This window comes from Strongyloides ratti, scaffold srae_chrx_scaffold0000005 (assembly GCF_001040885.1).
Source record: "Strongyloides ratti genome assembly S_ratti_ED321, scaffold srae_chrx_scaffold0000005".
NCBI classification, from domain to species: domain Eukaryota; kingdom Metazoa; phylum Nematoda; class Chromadorea; order Rhabditida; family Strongyloididae; genus Strongyloides; species Strongyloides ratti.
Window position 1 is genome coordinate 164851 of NW_020171513.1, and position 21487 is coordinate 186337.

At 18.3% G+C, this 21487-nt stretch overlaps 5 protein-coding genes across 5 annotated transcripts; all 5 read left to right on the forward strand.

The window, feature by feature from the left end:
- Positions 1 to 542: 542 nt before the first annotated feature.
- On the forward strand, positions 543 to 899 carry SRAE_X000222310 (Hypothetical protein; the record flags this gene model as incomplete). The annotated part of the gene is made up of 1 exon (XM_024645329.1): positions 543 to 899. The coding sequence occupies one exon, from the start codon at positions 543 to 545 to the stop codon at positions 897 to 899; it is 357 nt and encodes a 118-aa protein (XP_024510899.1).
- A 2157-nt stretch (positions 900 to 3056) lies between these two features.
- Positions 3057 to 3323, forward strand: SRAE_X000222320 (Hypothetical protein; the record flags this gene model as incomplete). Its single annotated transcript, XM_024645340.1, has 1 exon — positions 3057 to 3323. One exon carries the CDS (start codon positions 3057 to 3059, stop codon positions 3321 to 3323), a length of 267 nt encoding a protein of 88 aa, XP_024510900.1.
- Positions 3324 to 8417: 5094 nt separating this feature from the next.
- SRAE_X000222330 (Hypothetical protein) lies at positions 8418 to 8780 on the forward strand (the record flags this gene model as incomplete). Its single annotated transcript, XM_024645351.1, has 1 exon — positions 8418 to 8780. The coding sequence occupies one exon, from the start codon at positions 8418 to 8420 to the stop codon at positions 8778 to 8780; it is 363 nt and encodes a 120-aa protein (XP_024510901.1).
- Positions 8781 to 12944: 4164 nt separating this feature from the next.
- On the forward strand, positions 12945 to 13310 carry SRAE_X000222400 (Hypothetical protein; the record flags this gene model as incomplete). The annotated part of the gene is made up of 1 exon (XM_024645363.1): positions 12945 to 13310. One exon carries the CDS (start codon positions 12945 to 12947, stop codon positions 13308 to 13310), a length of 366 nt encoding a protein of 121 aa, XP_024499694.1.
- Positions 13311 to 20056: 6746 nt separating this feature from the next.
- SRAE_X000222500 (Hypothetical protein) lies at positions 20057 to 20413 on the forward strand (the record flags this gene model as incomplete). Its single annotated transcript, XM_024645374.1, has 1 exon — positions 20057 to 20413. The coding sequence occupies one exon, from the start codon at positions 20057 to 20059 to the stop codon at positions 20411 to 20413; it is 357 nt and encodes a 118-aa protein (XP_024499695.1).
- Between the last annotated feature and the right edge of the window lie 1074 nt (positions 20414 to 21487).

Consider the following 21487-nt stretch of genomic DNA (forward strand, 5'->3'; position numbering starts at 1 on the left):
TTTATTTTAATTTGATTTAATTAATTTTACAAAATTTTTATTAGATTAATTAATGATTAATATTTAAATGATTGAAAAATATGTACCAAAATCTAAGAACATAATTAATAATTATGTAAATTTATATTTATTAAAGTTTGAATATGTACACATATATTTGTATTAATCAAAGTGTACAAAATAAATTTTAAAACAATAAGTAATTTGTTTATAAATATAAAAAAAGGATTTCAAAAAAATATTATTTGACATGATTTACTTTGTGTTTAGGTAGATAAAATTCTATCATTAAATAAATACTTTTATAGATAGAAATAGACAAAAAAAATATAAATAGTGTTTTATTAAAATAACATTTTTTATTTAATATTTAACGTTTGAAAATTATTTTTAACATTATAATTTTTGTAGCAAAAAAAAATTATTATATTTTCACTTCAAATACAACAAAGTGATTTTTGATTAAAGTAAATAATTTCATAAGTATTTAAAAGAAAAATTTATAATAAAAAATGTTAATTATTCATTTAAAGAATTTTAATATGAATAAGTTGTCATCATTTATACTATTTATACTTTTAATTCTATTATTTTGTTACAAATCACTCGAAATTAGTGACAAAAATTTAATTGATTCTTTAAATATAGAGAATGTTCCAGTACCAGTAGCATTGAATGATGAAGAAGATAAACATATTATAGAAAAAAGACAACGTCGTAGTAGAAGACAAAGAAGAGCATCAAGACAAAGAAGGCAACTTCTTACTTCCTTAAGTGCTATAAGTACACAATTAGCAACGTTAAATCGGCAAATCAGTAGTCTTCAAGCTCAAGTATCAAATTTGGCTACTACAACTACAACAACAATGGCACCAGCAGGAGGAGGAGGAGGACGTTAATTTGATTATGTTAACGAACAGTTGTTTTTTAAAAGTAATTTTAGGAAATGATAAAATTTATTTACCAGTGTTTATAATTTAAAATTAAAGTAATTTTACATTAAAAAAGTAGCTTAATCTTTTGCATAAATTTTTAAAAAAAAAAAATTATTATCTTGCCATTTTTTATATTTTATAATATTAAACCAATATTGTTCAATATTCCGTAAAGACTAGTTAAAGATATAATGTAATAGTTAATTTTAAATTTATATAATAAGTAATTTACTTGATATTTGAATATTATTATTTGATAAAGTTTTTATCAAAATCATTTACATTTTGATAAAATTTAAAAAAATAAATATATTTTAATAATATTATTCTTACTGATAAAATTTTCATTCACAATAAAAAAAAGCTAATTGCTCACTAAGAGATTCCAATTTTAATGTGATATTTCTAATATCTTGTCATACTATTTATAATATATATACATATCTTGAAAATTTTAAATTATATTTAGCTGTTTTTATCGTTACTTTTATAAATTTAGTGTGACTACTTGGTATTTCTTTTATTATTGTTGTTTATCTAACTTTTAGAATGCCTGATAATAATATAAATCAAACTTATGATCCTATAAAATTAATAAAACTTTACTCAAATTATTTAAAATTTAATATATTTGACAACTCTTTTTATTTTAAAATATTTTTTTTACCTTTTCAGCATCAATCTGTCATTTATTATATATTTTTGTTTTTGAATAAATAATTCTTATTTTTTGTATATATATATATTTGATATAAAAAACACTATTTTTAATTTAAAGTTTTATTTAGTAAAAATAGAATTTTTTTTGCTTATTTAAATGTTATCAATTATAAAACTAAATTAATAAATTAAATCAAGATGTAGGATATATAATTTATATACTAACTTTAAAATAAAAATTTTATATGTAACAGAAAAAATATAATTAAAGATATGTTAAAGATAATTTTTGTAATTTCTTCTAAATTCAATAAATTTTGAAATATATTATGTTTTATTTTCTATCAATTATAATATGTTTATTTTTATTAAAATTTATTAGATTATACAAATATTTTCTTTTTTCATAAAATTGTACACATAAAAAATAATTTTTATAAGTATAAATTAATATAATAAAAATAAAAAAATGAATATTTTTGGGCTAATAACATAAAAACAAATAATGGATTTTCTTAATCTACACAAAAAGAAGTAAAGAAAGATAAAATAAAAATAAAAGTAATAATAGTATATTCAAACCTTTTATAATAATAAATATATAAAATAATAAAGAAAAGATTTACAACTTTAGCAGAGTTAAATTTAAATGAAATAAAATTTTAGGAAATGTTTTGTTATTTTATTGATTTAAATTATTACAAACTAATGTTTATAAAATTCATAAAATATAATTTTATTTATACAAAAAAAGATAAATGTAAATTAATATTTAAATGTAATATAAAATAATAGTAGAAAATTTTAAATTATAGTAATTTTAAAAACTTTTTAAAAAATTATATATTCTTGTAAACATTTTTTTTTAATAATTCAAAAATGAACTAAGAGTGTTTGAAAATTCTGTTTGAAAAAAATGCTTAAAATTGTAACTTATTTTAAATTAATTCTAATAATTTTACAAAGTTTTTATTGAAAAATATGTACAATAATCTAAGAATATAATTAACAAATATATAATCTCATATATACTTATTAAAGTTTGAATATATAGAAATATTGTTGTATTATAAAAATTGTGCAAAATTACATTTTAAATAATGAGTGATTTATTTCTAAATAAAAAAAAGGGTTAAAAATATATGTTAAAATATTAAAAATATTATTTGACATTATTTACTTCGTGTTTAGATAGATATAATTATACCATTAAATATGTACTTTTATGGATAGAAATAAAAGATGTTAATAATGTTTTACCAAATTACAATAGTTTTCATTATTTAATATAAAACGTTAAAAAATTAATTTTAGCATAAATATTTTTTTATCAAAAAAAAATTATCATATTTTTACCACAAATATAACAAAATGATTTTTGATTAAAGTAAATAATTTCATAAGTATTTTAAAGAAAAATTTTTATAAAATTTATCAATTATTCATTTAAAGATTTTTAATATGAATAATTTGTCATCGTTTCTACTATTATTACTATTAATTCTATTATTTTGTTTTAAATCACTTGAAAATAGTGACAAAAATTTACTTGATTCTTTAAATATAGAGAATGTTCCAGTACCAGTAGCATTGAATGATGAAGAAGATAAACATATTATAGAAAAAAGACAACGTCGTAGTAGAAGACAAAGAAGAGCATCAAGACAAAGAAGGCAACTTCTTGCTTCTTTATCTGCTATAAGTGCTCAAATAAGTGTATTAGGCTAACAAATCAGTAGTCTTCAAGTTCAAGTATCAAATATAGCAACAACAACTATAGCAACACCAGCAACACAACCGACACAACCAACACAACCGACACAACCAACGCAACCAACAAATCCACCATAAGACGTCAATATAAATGTGAAATAATTGTGCTGTTTTTATTAGTGATTTTAGGTAGTGATACAAATTATTTACCGGTGTTTATAATTTAAAATTAAAGTAATTTTATATTAAAAAAGTAGCTTAATCTTTTGCAATCAAATTATTAGAACAAAGAAATGTTTTTAGCTAACTTTTTTTATACTTTATTATACAAAACCAATATTCTTCAATATTTCAACAAGTTTTGTTTAAGTGATAGTATAATAGTTCATTTTTAATTTTAATTTAAGTAAAAAGTAAATTACTTTATAATTGAAACTTATTTTTTTGATAAATCTATTATTAAAATTTTTTAATTTTCAATTTAATTTATAGAAATAAATAATCTTTTGTAAAATTATATTTATTGATATATTTTGCATGTAAATAAATTACTATAAAATTTGCATTTAATTTTATCAAATTGAATGAGATAATTTTAATCTTTTGTCTTATTTCATATGATATATACATTGATATTTCATATTTAAAAAAAAAGATACATTGTATAACATAAAAAATTTTATAAATTTTTCTTAATTTTATTTATCATTAATTATTAAAATTTTGTGTGACCACTTAATTTTTTTCCAATTCTATTGTTTATCTTTCTTTGTGATGTGTACCAATTAACTTTTCCAACTTTATTACTGTATAAATTAAAAAAAAAACTTTACTCAAGCTTTTAAAAGTAAATTATTTTGCAATTTTTTTCCTTCAAAATATATATTTACCTTTACAACATTAGTATGTCATTTTTAAAGTATATTTATAATTTTGATTTTTTATTAAAATAATAACATTTAATATATATATATATATATATATAAGTATAATGAAAGTTTGGATACAATCATTCAATCTAAGTAATCATTTTTTTCTATATAAGCAATATATAAAAAAAGAAACTTTAATCATTTTACTGTAATTTTTTGCTTATATTAATTAGTTTTAGTTTTAAGATATATTCTAAATTGTATAATTGATTTCTATTTTTTATTCTAAGTAAATAAGGGGATAAATTAATTGTAGGCTAAAATATTTTACATATTGTACCTTATTTATTAGAGCCATTTATTAAATAATATACTATTTATTGTAAACTATGTTTTAAATCAAATTTTAAATATAGAATATAGACAAAAATAATTTATTTATATATTTTAAAATATTTATTCTTCTTGAAAAAATAATTTATATTTTTACAAAACAATTTGATATTATATAAAGTTAATGCTTTTAAAAAATTAAAATAACATATTTTAAAAAAAAACTTATAAGAATGCTATTATAATTTTATTTTATTCCTTTTAAATAAAAATTATTTAATAGTTATACAAATATGCATTATAAATATTTCATTATATTAATAAAAAATTCCTTACGACGCCCGTGGTTTCATCCCGGTTAAGAGATAATGCAGTCAGTGTGGAGCACCATGTTTGCGAAGTAATGATAATAATAACAATATAATGGCTGATCTTTTTTTAATATTAAAAAATAATACAATGATATTAGGAATTAATACAATAATAATGCTTTTCGTAGCATATTAAAATGATATCTTCATCTTTTTAGAAAGAACAAGTAGAACTAAAAACGAAAATAGGACTAAAGACAAGACTGCTTCGTCTTACTTATTCTATTTCCTTTTATACTACTATTTTCTATCCGCCTTCTTTTATCTAATGTCAATATATTCTATCGGCATCACAAATTTATTAAAATAAGCATAAAAATATTTTGTAATTTCAAAAAAAATTTAAATCAATTTCTTATAAATCATATGTTAGCACAATAATTTACAAAATTTTTATTTTAGCATAAATGTCTTGACATTAAATTTGGTTGTATTTTTAAATCGTAAACAAACAACAAATTAAAAAAATATTAACAAATAAGATAAAATATTTTTCATAATGTATTTTTAATATTTCAAAAAACTTTTCCAAAATGTATTGATATATTTATTAGAATGACACACTATTTTAAAAACTACTAGAGAGAATAAGTAATTAAGGCAATTTTTTGATATTCACATATCAGATAACAAAAACTAAAGGTAAAAAAATAAAAAAAAAACAAAAAAATTATCAAAAATTATTAAACAATAAAACTTATTTTCAAAAAATATAATTATATAGAACACTTATAGTTTAAAAATTTTCTAAATAAATAAAAAGTACATTATTAAAAAATACTAAATTAATAATTAATTAATTTATGTCAAAAAAAATTCAAAAAAAGAAGCGTATAGTAGAAAAAAATTTTTTTAGTATATTTATATTTCAATAAATTAAAGAAAAAATAAATTTTATAAATATATACAAAATGTTATCTATTTTTATCAAAAAAATTACCAAAATAAAAAAAATAAAGAAATAGTGCTATTAATAAAAAAAATTAAATTACTAATCTAAATATAATTAAAATAAAAAACATATGGAAAATATAATAATTTTAAATTAAAATTTTTATATTTCAAACAACAATAAAAAAATTTAAAAATATTAACTTTTTATATATTTTAAAATCATTTTCTATTATCATTTTAAAAAACAGTTTATTTAAAGTGACAATTAAAATTTGAAAAAAAAATTATATAATAATAGGATTTATCTTATATATATCTAATCAAATTATTAAAAATTTTTTTATTTCAGAAAATTTTCTGTATATTAAAAAATTTTTAAAAAAGAAAAATTTATAAAATCATGATTTAAAAATTTATTCTTTTATTAACAATTGTTATACTTTTTAATTAAGTTTATCTCATCACTTCAAAAGTGTGAAAAGAAGTACAAGTTAACAAAAAAACATGCGCTTTTTATTGTAATAAAATAAAAAAATATTTTTTGTTAAAAAACTAGGCGGTAGTAATTAAATTACAAGAGGTAAAAAAAGTCGTTTTATTAATTTAGAACTTTAAATATAATAAATTCTAGGTTTCTATCTACAAACAAAATCTTTATTAAAAACTTCGAAACCTTTGCTAAGACAATTTAAAGGAACAACTATAGGCGTATAGAATTATTACACCCAAAACTAACTATAAATCTAACACTGACTAAAAACAACTATTACATTAACTTTAAATCTTCCTTTGTATAGTTGTAGTTATTACATTGCACCAACTAAGGGGAAGCATTTTACAAAAGAGATGATAAGAAATTAATATCATCATTCATTTAAAAAATGATTTAAAAATAAATTAAAAAAACTATTATTTTTCTTTAATTTAGATTGAAATAATTTTAATATATAAATTTAAAGAGTTATAGTCCAGTTATTATAAAACTTATATTTTTAATAAAAAATTTACCAATATTATTAAAATTTTAGATACTTAGATTTATTCATTACTTAAGTTCAATGAGAAGATGTTTTCTTACTATAGTAAGAAATGATGATATATTAGAATTAGAATTAAAATAAGATGACAAATTTAGTATATAAAAAGTAAAAATTTGACAATTTTAGTCATTTCTTATTTTTTTAATCACTTAGTCTTTTTATAATTTTTATTGTATGAATAATTTACTCATTATAGATTTTTGTATATTTTATCTAAAGGATAATATTTTAGTATTCTTCGTGGCCACGGTAGAATATTTTTAGCGATAGAAATTTCTGATTAAATATAAACTATCTAGTAAGCCCACGACAGAAACAATTTTACTATTGTATTGTGATTGAATTTGTGTAATAAAAGGTATTTAATTAACTTAGTACTACAGGGGTATTTATTAAAGATAATAGCCAGTAATATTTCTCTATTTCTGGTCTTGCGTACATTCTTAAACTTTATAAATTTTACTCTATATAAAAATATATTTTACTTTTTTTTTATCAAAATTTCTATATTTGTATTATTTCATTGATAAAAAAAATTTTAAGCTCCAATTTAAAGAAAAATAATTAATTTCATAATGTAGCATAAATATGCTTTAAAGTAATGTAAAAAATAAATTTTAAAAAATTATAAAAATATTTGAATTTTTTTACACTTTTAGTTAATTCCATGGATATAATTTAAAGGAATATAGCTCACTGAGCTATACCTTGCGTGTAAGAGTGTGCGAGGCACGGACTTGTATAATATTAAAAAACTTACAACTTTAACAAAGTTAAGTTTTAAATGAACTAAAATAGTATGAAACAATTTTTTAATTTATAGTTTTGAAATTATAAAAAAATAATGTTTATAAAATTCATAACGTATAAATAACTTTTATCTTAAAATAAATATATGTCAGTTAATATTTAAAAATAATAGTAGGAAATTTTAAATTACGGTAAGTTTAAAAACTTTTTCTAATAGTAAATATTTCTGTAAACATTTTTTAATAAATCAAAAATGAACTAAGATTGTTTGAATATTGTGTTTAAAAAAAATGTTAAAAATTGTTATTTAATTTAATTATATTAGTTTTACAAAATTTTTATTGGATAAATAAATGACTAATATTTTAATGATTGTGAAATATGAACAATAATCTAAGAATATAATTAACAAATATGTAATCTCATATATACTTATTATAGTTTTAATATATAGAAATATTATTGCATTATTAAAAGGGTGTAAAATAAATTTAAATATAATAAGAAATTTGTTATAAAATACAAAAAAATAATTATTAAATACTTAAAAATATTATTTGACATGATTTAATTAGTGTTTAAGTAGATAAAATTCTATCATTAAATAAATACTTTTATAGATAGAAATAGATAAAAAAAATGTTAATAATGTTTTATTAAAATAACATCCTTTTTTTTATTTTAACATTTAAAAATTAATTTTGACATTAATTATTTTATGGCAAAAAATTGTCATATTTTTATTTCAAATATAGCAAAATGATTTTGATTAAAGTAAATAACTTCATAAGTATTTAAAAAAATGATTTTTACTAAAAACTATCAATTGTCCATTTAAAGAATTTTAATATGAATAATTTTTCATCATTCATACTATTAGTACTTTTAATTCTATTATTTTGCTTTAAATCACTTGAAAATAGTAACAAAAATTTAATTGATACCTTTAATATAGAGAATGCTTCAGTACCAGTAGCTTTAAATGATGAAGAAGATAAACATATTATAGAAAAAAGCCAAGGAAATAGAAGACAAAAAAGAAAACGTCAAAAAGCAAAAAGGCAAAGAAGGTCGCTTTTCACTTCCATAAATGCTATAAATGTACAATTAGCAACGTTAAATCGGCAAATCAGTAGTCTTCAAGCTCAAGTATCAAATTTGGCTACTACAACTACAACAACAATGGCACCAGCAGGAAGAGGAGGACGTTAATTTGATTATGTTAACGAACAGTTGTTTTTTAGAAGTAATTTTAGGTTATGATAAAATTTATTTACCAGTGTTTATAATTTAAAATTATAGTAATTTTACAAAAAAAGTAGGTTATTCTTTTTTATAAAAGTTTTAAAATAAAAACAAATTATTATCCTACTTTTTTTATACTTTATAATATTATATAAATATTCTTTAATATTCCGAAATGACTAGTTAAAAGAGATAATCAAATAGTTAATTTTAAATTTTAATTTATATAATAAGTAATTTACTTGATATTTAAATATTATTATTTGATAAAGTTATTATCAAAATCATTTACATTTTAATAAAATATAAGAAAATAAATAAATTTTAATAATAATATATTAACTGATAAATTTTTTTTACAAAAATAAAATAAAAATACAATGTTTAGTAAGTAATTCTATATTAAATGAAATAATTTTAATCTCTTGTGATATTTTATAAAATATATATGTATATAGATCTCGAAAATTTTAGAAAAATTACATTGTTAACATAAGAAAATTTTAAATTGTATTTAGCTTTTTTTATCATTTGTTTATTAATTTAGTGTGACTACATGATTTGTCTCTTATTCTTGTTGTTTATCTACCTTTGAGATGTTTGATAATGAATTAATGAATCTTAACATCTTATAAATTTAATAAATCTTTACTCAAATTATTTAAAATTTAATATTTTTTACAATTTTTTTGTTTTAAATTATTTATTTTATCTTTGTAGCATCAATCTGTCATTTATTATTTTTTTTTTGTTTTTGAATAAATAATTATTATTTTTACAAAATTTTTTCTTATTAATAATAAGTTAATGGTTTAAAAAAATTTAAATGATATATTTAATAAAAATTTAAAAAATACTATTATAATTTTATTTTATTCTGTTTGAATAAAATTAGATATTAGTTATTAATATAAATATATATAAGAAAAATTTTATTTTGATAAGTTAAAAAAGAATTTAAAGAAAATAATTAAAATATAACTTTTTTGTTTTTTGTATATATATATTTGGTATAAAAAAAAACACTATTTTTAATTTTTATCATAAAAATAAATTTAATTTAATTTTTTTACCTTTTAAAAATGCATCAATAATATACTGAATTGATAAACTTAATCAAAATTAAACAAATAATGGAAATATACTAAACTATTAAATAAAATTTTAAATGTAACAGAAAAAATATAATGAAAGAAATAATAATGATAATTTTCGTAATTCTTTCTAAATTAAGCAAATTATAAAATATTAAATTTTATTCAAATGCAATAACTTTTATTTTTTTTATAATTAATATTTCAAAGAAATATATTCTAATATATTAAAATTGTACAAATAAAAATAATTTTTGAACTATTAATTAAAGTAAAATATTTATTATATATTATTGAAGCAATGCCTAATTATGAAAGTAAAAAATTACAATAAATATAATAATTATCTTTTAAAATTAATTTAACCCTTACTTTATCCAAACTAGTACAAGAACAAGCTTATCACAATAAGAACCTTTAATATTACTACAATTAGAAGCATTACAATTACAAAATACCACTGAACAAAATAAAATTAACAATGACAAATTTCTTAACTTTTATCCTTTATATATTTTTTGAAGTACTACAGTTCTTAGTATCGTGAACCTGGGCATTTTTAAAGTTTCACATAACAAAAATAAATGTCAAACACCAATAAAATAAAATACCAGAAATATCACAGTATATTTCTCAACTTTAATATAAATAAAATTAAAAAAAAATTTATTAAACTACCAAATTGAAAACAAAATAAATGAATTTTGGTAATCTAATAATAAGAAAAAAACAAAGATGTAAGATAAGAATAAAAAAGACCTTACGTAAAAATATTATATAATAACCTTATATAATAAAAAAAATGCTTTAGTAAAAACATACAATTTTAGTAAATCCTAAATATATATAGGCGAGAATTAAGTAGGAAAAATTTTTTTAGAATTTTTAATATTTTTTAATTTATTCTAGAGTAAAAAAATGCGCTGATCACAAAAAATTCAATAATTTTTAAAAAAAATTGGGTCTTCATATAGATATTGCAGCAAAAGCTGCAAATGTTTCATTTGCTGCAACGTTTAAGTTTCAAGAGTTATTTTAGCAAAATTTAACATAAAGGTAAAAAAAAGTCGTAGAAAACGTTTCCGACCTTATTTTTTCGAAAAGATGAATTTTTAAGTGAGATATGATGGTTTAAAGTTAGGTAAAAAATTCAAAATTTTTCAAAAATTTTCAAAACGCTATAATTCTTGAAAAAATGAATTTTTTAAAAAAATGAAAAAAACGTCTCGGGGGATTTTTATTCTCTACATTTTGGCTACTAAATCATATTTTTATCATTTTTCGTTCTTGAGTTATGCCGGTTTAAAAAAAAAAAATTTCAAATTTTAAATTTTTTTTTAACTTTTATCAGTCATAACTTTTTAAAAACTTAATTTTAAGAAATGGTGATAGTAACAAAAAATATTAATTAATTTGTGCTCTTTCGAATGACATAAGTACGGTCTCAAACAAATTATTTGTTCTTGAGATATTAACTAAAAACCATCTTCTATTTAAAAAATACAAAAATTTTTGAAAATTTTCAAAACGCTATAATTTTTGAAAAAATGAATTTTTTGGAAAAATGAAAAAAACGTCTCGGGGGATTTTTATTCTCTACATTTTGGCCACTAGATCATATTTTTATCATTTTTCGTTCTTGAGTTATTCGCGAAAACGTGTAAAAAATTTCTAACAATTTTTTCCTCTTAGGATAATCAAAGTTTTAAAAAGTGTTATTCAACACAAATATCAGCATAAAAAAAAGATATATACCAATTTATAATGATAATGTAACAATTTACGTTAATTTTTTTTAACTTTTATATATTTTATAACTTTATATTTATAATAATAATAAATTTAAAAAATAAATGATTTTTTTACACTAATTGTTTTTTATAGCTATAGCTGTAAAGGAAAAATGTCAATGTATAAATTTAAAGAATTTATTATTTATTCTTATAATTATTTTATCAATTTGCATATAGAAACATTTTAAAAAAATAAAAAAATGTTGAAAAATAAGGAAATAATCAAAAAATTTTTTTTTATGATACAATAGATCACATTATTTAAAAAATTTTTAAAATTTGAGCGTCTGAAATACATGCTTTAAATCACCAATAAAATAAAAAAATCTATAGCTTACACAAAAGACCTGCCCTGCAGGCAAGCGTGTGCGAAGCACGCGCTTGTATAAATTCTAATGACCTCTATTAGTGTGGAACTTTTCTTATTTTATAGACTTAAAATAATGGTAAACTGGTGTTTATTAAATTAATAAGATATAATTTTACTTATTCAATAAAAAAGTATGTAATAATTTATATTTTAAAATTATATAAAATATTAGTACAAAAGTTTTTATCATGAGAAATTAAAAAAATTGTTACAATAGTAAATAAGTTAAAAAACATTTTTATAATTCAAAAATAAATATGACTGTTTGAATCTTTATTTTAAAATATTCTAAAAATTGTTTTTTAGTTAATTTTAATTTAATTATATTAATTTTACACAATGTTTATGGGATAAATAAATGATTAATATTTTAATAATTGTAAAATATCTACAAAAAATTAGGAAAATAATTAACAAATATGTAATTTCATATAAACTTATAAAAATTTGATTATGCACAAAAATTGTTGTATTAATAAAATGTGCAAAATAAATTTAAAAATAATGAGTAATTTGTTTTTAAATACAAAAAAAAAGGATTAAAAAAAATATTATAATATTTAAAAATATTATTTGACATGATCTACTTAGTGTTTAGATAGATATAATTCTAACATTAAATAAATACTTTTGTAGATGAAAAAAGACAAAAAAAAAATGATAATTATGCTTTTTCAAATCACAATGCTTTTTTTATTTAATATTTAACGTTTGAAAATTATTTTTAACATTAATATTTTTGTAACAAAAAAAATATTATATTTTCACCTCAAATACAACAAAATGATTTTTGATTAAAGTAAATAATTTCTAGAGTATTTAAAAAAATAATTTTTATTTAAAATTATCAATTATTCATTTAAAGATTTTTAATATGAATAATTTGTCATCATTTATACTATTAATTCTATTAATTCTATTATTTTGTTTCAAATCACTTGAAATTAGTGACAAAAATTTAATTGATTCTTTAAATATAGAGAATGTTCCAGTACCAGTAGCTTTAAATGATGAGGAAGATAAACATATTATAGAAAAAAGACAACGTAGTAGAAGACAAAGACAAAGACAAAGAAGAGCAAGAAGACAAAGAAGACAACTTGCTACTTCTATAAATAATATAAATGTACAATTAACGGCATTAGGCCAACAATTAAGTAGTCTTCAAGCTCAAGTATCAAATTTGGCTACTACAACTACAACAACAATGGCACCAGCAGGAGGAGGAGGAGGACGTTAATTTAATTATGTTAACGAACAGTTGTTTTTTAGAAGTAATTTTAGAAAATGATAAAATTTATTTACCAGTGTTTATAACTTAAAATTAAAGTAATTTTACATTAAAAAAGTAGCTTTATCTTTTGCAATAAAATTATTAGAATAAAGAAATGTTTTTAGCTTACTTTTATTATATCTTATGATACAAAACCAATATTCTTTAATATTTCAAAATGACTAATAAAAAAAATGATGTAACATTTAGCTTAAAAAGATAAATTATGTTGAAAGTAATTTACTTGATTTTTGAATCATTTAATTTAATGAATTTCTTATTCAACTCTTTTACTTTTTTTTTTTTAAATTTTAAAAAATAAATTACCTTTAATGATATTATTATTTATTATTTTTTCTATGAAAATAAAATAAAAACTTAATGAGATAATTTTAATCTGTTGTTATACTACATATAATGTATATTTATAGATTTTACAAATTTTAGAAAAGTTACTCTACTTAATTTTTTATCTTTATTTTTATTAATTTTGTGTGGCAACTTGATATTTCTCCCAATCTTGTATTTTATCTAATTAAAAGAAATCTGTTAATAATTTAATTTAATTTCTTTACCTTACAAAAAATTTAACAAAACTTTTTTTAAATTTCTAAAAATTTTACATAATTTGAAATTTTTTTGGTTAAAATTATTTTTTAACTTTTTCAGCATCAATCAGTCATTTTTAATGTATTTTCATTATTGATTTTTAATTTAATATAAAATGTAATAGAAATATATTACAAATAGTATTGTTCTTGAAAAAAAATTTTTATTTTCACAAAATAATTCGATATTTATTATAAGTAAATGGTCTAAAATAATAAAATAACATATTTAAAAAATAAAAGCAGTATTTTACACTTATTTTATTCTTTTTGAATAAAATTAGATACTAGTTATTTATAAACAAATGTATTATAAAAATTTTATTCTAAAAAACTATTAAAAATTTAATATGACAAATAAAATACATTTTTTTATTTTTTATAACAATGTATTTTAGATATAAAAAAGAAACATAGAAATAAATATTTTTATTCTGGTATATACACCAATTAAGTAACCACTAAATGGCTTCACCGAAACGATATAAAAAAACAATGACAATAAAATTATAAAAATTATCACTTATATACTTATTTAAAAATCATCCTATCAATACAATAGTAATAATATTTCCTAAGGACTTAATCAATAACTCTCCTTAATCTTTCACTCATTAATTATAATTTAAAATTCTATTCTTGATAAAAATAATTTTTTTTTGTTTTATTTTAAAGTCATTAAAAATAAAAGTAAATTAATAAATTTGATTAATATAGTTGAGAAGTATACTATGATACTTCTAATCTATTAAATTTGAAAAAATTATATTGTTGTTTGATCTTTAATATTGAGAAAGTACAAAAATAAAGAACTCGAGGTTAAAGGTACCAAGCACTATGAGTATATAAATGAAGAAATTTTGGAAAAAATGTCATTTATAATATTTTAAAAATTTTGGTATTATTGTTTATTATAACTTATTTTTTATAGAGGTTATTATTTTTTGTTACTAAGCATTGTTTTTCTAGTTTTAGAAACAAACTAGGGGTATCATAATCTAAAAAAAAGGTATTTTTATATTATTGTAATATATTTTTTATTGTTATTATATAGGCATAGTCCCAGTTTATAATAAATATTTTACTATATATAGAATAAAATAAATAATTACTTTACTTTTAAAAAAACATTTTTTATGTAGCAAAATAAATATAATGAAAAATTCCTAAAAGCGTCCATAGTTTGCACCCCTGTTATAAGGATGACGTAGCGGTAGTTAGGACTCACTATATGGAGGATAATAATAACAAAGTTAAATTAATAATGACGTTTATTAATTATCATTGATACAATTAGATATGAACAATTATTAGTACTGATATGCCTTTCGTAGCATACCAGTAAGTTTGAGCTTCAAAAAGTAAAAGAATTGGAACTGATTTTATTTCCTTATTCTTTTGTATTTATACTGCTTTTCGTATCCGCCTATTCTATATCTAATGGCGTCTATCAACCGGCATTACTGATTTGTTAAAGATAATTTTTGTAATTTCTTCTAAATTCAACAAATTTTTTAATATATTATGTTATGTTTTTTATCAATTATAATATGTTTATTTTTATAAAAATTTATTGGATTTTACAAATCTTTTCTGTTTTCATTTAAATGTATGTAAAAAAAAAATAAATTTTATACGTATAAATTATAATAAGTAAAACAAATAAGAATGAATCTTATTGAACTATCAAAACAAAGAAAATTAGAAGTTTTGTTAACTTACACAATAAGAAATAAAGAAAAATATATGTTAAAAATTAATATAAGTAAGTTCAAACCTTTTATAATTATAATTAAAAAAAAATAATATAGACAAAAACAAGCGCGTGCTTTGCACACGCTTGCCTGCAGGGCAGGTCTTTTGTGCAAGCTATAGATTTTTTCATTTTATAGGTGATTTAAAGCATGTATTTCAGACGCTCAAATTTTAAAAATTTTTTAAATAATGTGATCTATTGTATCATAAAAAAATATTTTTTGATTATTTCCTTATTTTTCAACATTTTTTTATTTTTTTAAAATTTTTCTATATGCAAATTGATAAAATAGTTATAAGAATAAATAATTAAATCTTTAAATTTATACATTGACATTTTTCCTTTACAGCTATAGCTATAAAAAACAATTAGTGTAAAAAATCATTTATTTTTTTAATTTATTATTATTATAAATATAAAATTATAAAATATATAAAAGTTAAAAAAAATTAACGTAAATTGTTACATTATCATTATAAATTGGTATATATCTTTTTTTTATGCTGATATTTGTGCTGAATAACACTTTTTAAAACTTTGATTATCCTAAGAGGAAAAAATTGTTAGAAATTTTTTACACGTTTTCGCGCATAACTCAAGAACGAAAAATGATAAAAATATGATCTAGTGGCTAAAATGTAGAGAATAAAAATCCCCCGAGGTGTTTTTTTCATTTTTTTTAAAAAATTCATTTTTTCAAGAATTATAACGTTTTGAAAATTTTTAAAAATTTTTGAATTTTTTAAATGAAAGATGATTTTTAGTTAATATCTCAAGAACAAATGATTTGTTTGAGACCGTACTTATGCCATTCGAAAGAGCACAAATTAATTAATAATTTTTGTTACTATCACCATTTCTTAAAATTAAGTTTTTAAAAAGTTATGACTGAAAAAAGTTAAAAAAAAATTTTTGATTTGAAATTTTTTTTTTTTTAAACCGGCATAACTCAAGAACGAAAAATGATAAAAATATGATCTAGTAGCCAAAATGTAGAGAATAAAAATCCCCCGAGGTGTTTTCTTCATTTTTTCAAGAATTATAGCGTTTTGAAAATTTTTGAAAATTTTTGAATTTTTTACCTAACTTTAAACCATCATATCTTACTTAAAAATTCATCTTTTCGAAAAAATAAGGTCGGAAACGTTTTCTACGACCTTTTTTTACCTTTGAGTCAAATTTTGCTAAAATAACTCTTGAAACTTAAGCGTTGCAGCAAATGAAACATTTGCAGCTTTTGCTGCAATATCTATATGAAGACGCAATTTTTTTTAAAAATTATTGAACTTTTTGTGATCAGCGCATTTTTTTACCCTAGGATAAATTAAAAAATATTAAAAATTCTAAAAAAATTTTTCCTACTTAATTCTCGCCTATATATATTTAGGGTTAGGATTGTTTAATCTCAAGAATGGAACGTCCGTTTTTAGTAAACGTAATCTCATTCGAAAGAGCATCAAATAATCTATCAATCGTATTTTTATTGTTATGTTAAAAAATTGCATTTTAAAAAGTTATGAGCAAGTAATAGAAAAAGGACAAAAATTGTTAAAATTGTTAAATAAATTTTAAATTTTACACTTTTTCAAGAATATCTCGAGAACGCGAAATGATAAAGATATGGTATATTAGTCAAAATGTAGAGAAAAAAATTCTCTAGGGTACCTTTTTTTTTATTTTTCATAAAAATATTTTTTTTCAAAAGTTATAGAGCTTTAAAAATTTTAAAAATTTAAAAATTTTTTTAAATTGACAATGTGTTTTTGCTTATATCTCAAGAACAAATAATTCAATTAAGATGATACTTATACCATTTTATAGAGCACAAAAAAATGTACAATTTCTATCTCCGTCATTATATTATAAAAATAAGTTTTTAAAAAGTTATGACTGATAAAAGTTAAAAAAAAGTTCAAAATTTAAAGACTTAAAAAATATGCAAAAACTATTTCAAGAATATCTCGAGAACGCGAAATGATAAAGATATGGTATATTAGTCAAAATGTAGAGAACAAAATTCTGTGGGGACGTTTTTTTTATTTTTTTAAAAAATCTTTTTTTTCAAAAGTTATAGAGCTTTAAAAATTTTAAAAAATTAAAAAAAAAATATTAATAAAAAAAGTAAAATTAGTTTTTTACTTATATCTCAAGAACAAATAATTCAATTAAGATGATACTTATATCATTTTATAGAGCATAAAAAAATAAATAATTTTTATTTGCATCACTTTTTCGTAAAATTAATTTTTTAAAAAGTTATGACTGATAAAAAAAAAAATTAATTTAAAATTTTACACTTTTTCAAGAATATCTCGAGAACGGAAAATGATAAAGATATGGCATATTAGTCAAAATGTAGAGAAAAAAATTCTCTAGGGTACCTTTTTTTTTATTTTTCATAAAAATCTTTTTTTTTAAAAGTTATAAAGCTTTAAAAATTTTAAAAATTTAAAAATTTTTTTAAATTGACAATGTGTTTTTGCTTATATCTCAAGAACAAATAATTCAATTAAGATGATACTTATACCATTTTATAGAGCACAAAAAAATGTACAATTTCTATCTCCGTCATTATATTATAAAAATAAGTTTTTAAAAAGTTATGACTGATAAAAGTTAAAAAAAAGTTCAAAATTTAAAGACTTAAAAAATATGCAAAAACTATTTCAAGAATATCTCGAGAACGCGAAATGATAAAAATATGGTATATTAGTCAAAATGTAGAGAACAAAATTCTGTGGGGACGTTTTTTTTATTTTTTTAAAAAATCTTTTTTTTCAAAAGTTATAGAGCTTTAAAAATTTTAAAAAATTAAAAAAAAAATATTAATAAAAAAAGTAAAATTAGTTTTTTGCTTATATCTCAAGAACAAATAATTCAATTAAGATGATACTTATATCATTTTATAGAGCATAAAAAAATAAATAATTTTTATTTGCATCACTTTTTCGTAAAATTAATTTTTTAAAAAGTTATGACTGATAAAAAAAAAAATTAATTTAAAATTTTACACTTTTTCAAGAATATCTCGAGAACGGAAAATGATAAAGATATGGCATATTAGTCAAAATGTAGAGAAAAAAATTCTCTAGGGTACCTTTTTTTTTATTTCTCAAAAATATTATTTTTTTCAAAAGTTATAAAGATTTAAAATTTTTAAATTTTATACCTAACTTTAGATTATCATATCTCACTTAAAACTTCATCTTTTTGAAAAAATAAGGCCGGAAACGTTTTCTCCGACCTTTTTTTACCTTAGGGTCAAATTTTGCTAAAGAAACTATTGAAATTGTAATGTTACAGCAAATGAAACATGAGCTGTTTTTGCTGCACTTTAATGCACCTTGCTGCAATATCTATATGAAGACGCAATTTTTTCAAAAAATTATTGAACTTTTCGTGTTCAGCGCATTTTTTTACTCTAGGAAAAATTAAAAAATATTTAAAATTCTAAAAAAATTTTTCCTACTCAATTCTCGTCTATATATATTTAGGATTAGGATTAGGATTAAAACTTTAACAAAGCTAAATTTTAATGAAATAAAATAATAGAAAATGTTTTGTTATTTTATTGATTTAAATGATAACAAACTAATGTTTATAAAATTCATAAGGTAAAATTTTTTTATACAAAAAAGATAAAAATGTAAATTAATATTTAAAAGTAATATAAATAATAGTAGATAATTTTAAGCTATGGTAATTTTTAAAATTTTTTCTAATATAAAATATTTTTGTAAACATTTTTTTTTAATTCAAAAATAAACTAAAAGTGTTTGAGTATTCTGTTTGAAAAAATTGCTAAAAATTATAACTTATTTTAATTTAATTATAATAGTTTTGCAAAGTTTTTATTGAAAAAAATGTATAATAATCTAAGAATATAATTAACAAATATGTAATCTCATATATACTTATTAAAGTTTGAATATATACAAATATTGTTGTATTAATAAAAACGTGCAAAATTAAATTACAAATAATAAGTGATTTATTTTTAAATACAAAAAAAAGGATTAAAAATATATATTAAAATATTTAAAAATATTATTTGACATTATTTACTTTGTGTTTAGATAGATATAATTATACCATTAAATATATACTTTTATGGATAGAAATAAAACAAATGTTAACAATGTTATACCAAATTACAATAGTTTTCATTATTTAATATATAACGTTAAAAAATTAATTTTAGCATTAATATTTTTTAAGCAAAAAAAAATTATCATATTTTCACCTCAAATACAACAAAATGATTTTTGATTAAAGTAAATAATTTCTAGAGTATTTAAAAAAATAATTTTTATTTAAAATTATCAATTATTCATTTAAAGATTTTTAATATGAATAATTTGTCATCATTTATACTATTAATACTTTTAATTCTATTATTTTGTTTCAAATCACTTGAAATTAGTGACAAAAATTTAATTGATTCTTTAAATATAGAGAATGTTCCAGTACCAGTAGCATTGAATGATGAAGAAGATAAACATATTATAGAAAAAAGACAACGTAGGAGAGGACCAAGACAAAGACAAAGAAGAGCAAACAGACGAAGAAGACAACTTGCTACTTCTATAAATAATATAAATGTACAATTAGCAACATTATTGCAACAAATGAGTAGTCTTCGAGCTCAAGTATCAAATTTGGCAACAACTACAACAACTACCGCGCCACCAGCAGGAGGACGTTAATTTAAATATGAAAATAATTTGCTGTTTTTAAGTAGTAATATAGGAAATGATTTAATTTATTTACCAGTGGTTATAATTTAAAATTAAAGTAATTTTACAATATAAAAGTAGCTTATTCTTTTGCTTAAAAAATTTGTTAATAAAAAAATATCATCATCTTACTTTTTTTATTCTTTATAATATTATATAAATATTCTTTAATATTCAGAAATGACTAGTTAAAGAGATAATCTAATAGTAAATTTTGAATTTTTATTCAATTAATAAGCAAATTACTTGATATTTGATACGTATTATTTCATAAATCTATTATTAAAATCATTCAATTTAAAATAAAATTAAAATAAATAAATAAATTTTAATGATTTTATATTTAATTTTTTTTCAGAGAAATATAATATTAACTAAGTGATTTCAAATTGAATGAAATAATTTTAATTCTTGTCATACATACTATACATAATATATATAAAGATCTCAAAAATTCTAGAAAGATTAAATTTTTAACAAAAGAAATTTTTAAAATATATTTAGCTGTTTTTATCATAACGTTTTAATTTTAGTATGACTACTTGGTTTTTCCTCTATTTGTGTTGTTTATCTTACTTTTAAAATGCTTGATAATTAAATAAATCAACCTTATCATCTTATAAATAAAACAAATCTTTTTTGAAATTTTGAAATCTTTAGTATATTTTGCAATTTTTTTTATCTTTAAACCTTCAATCTGTCATTTTTAAAGTATATTTATATTTTTGGTTTTTGTTAGAATATAAAATGTAATAGAAATATATATTACATATATTTTTGTTCTTAAAATAATATTTTTTAATAATAATAAATTAATGAGAATTAAAAAATTAGATAGTAGTTATTTATACAAATATTTATTATAAACAATTCATAATGTTAAATTAGTAAAAAATTTAATTAGACAATAAAAAAATAACTTTTTATTTTCTGTGATAATATATTCTAGATATAAACAAGAAATATTAGTACTAATTTGAAAATTTTATCAAGTAGAAAGAATTTAATTTTTTTGCTTATCATATAGTTATCAAAAAAAAATTA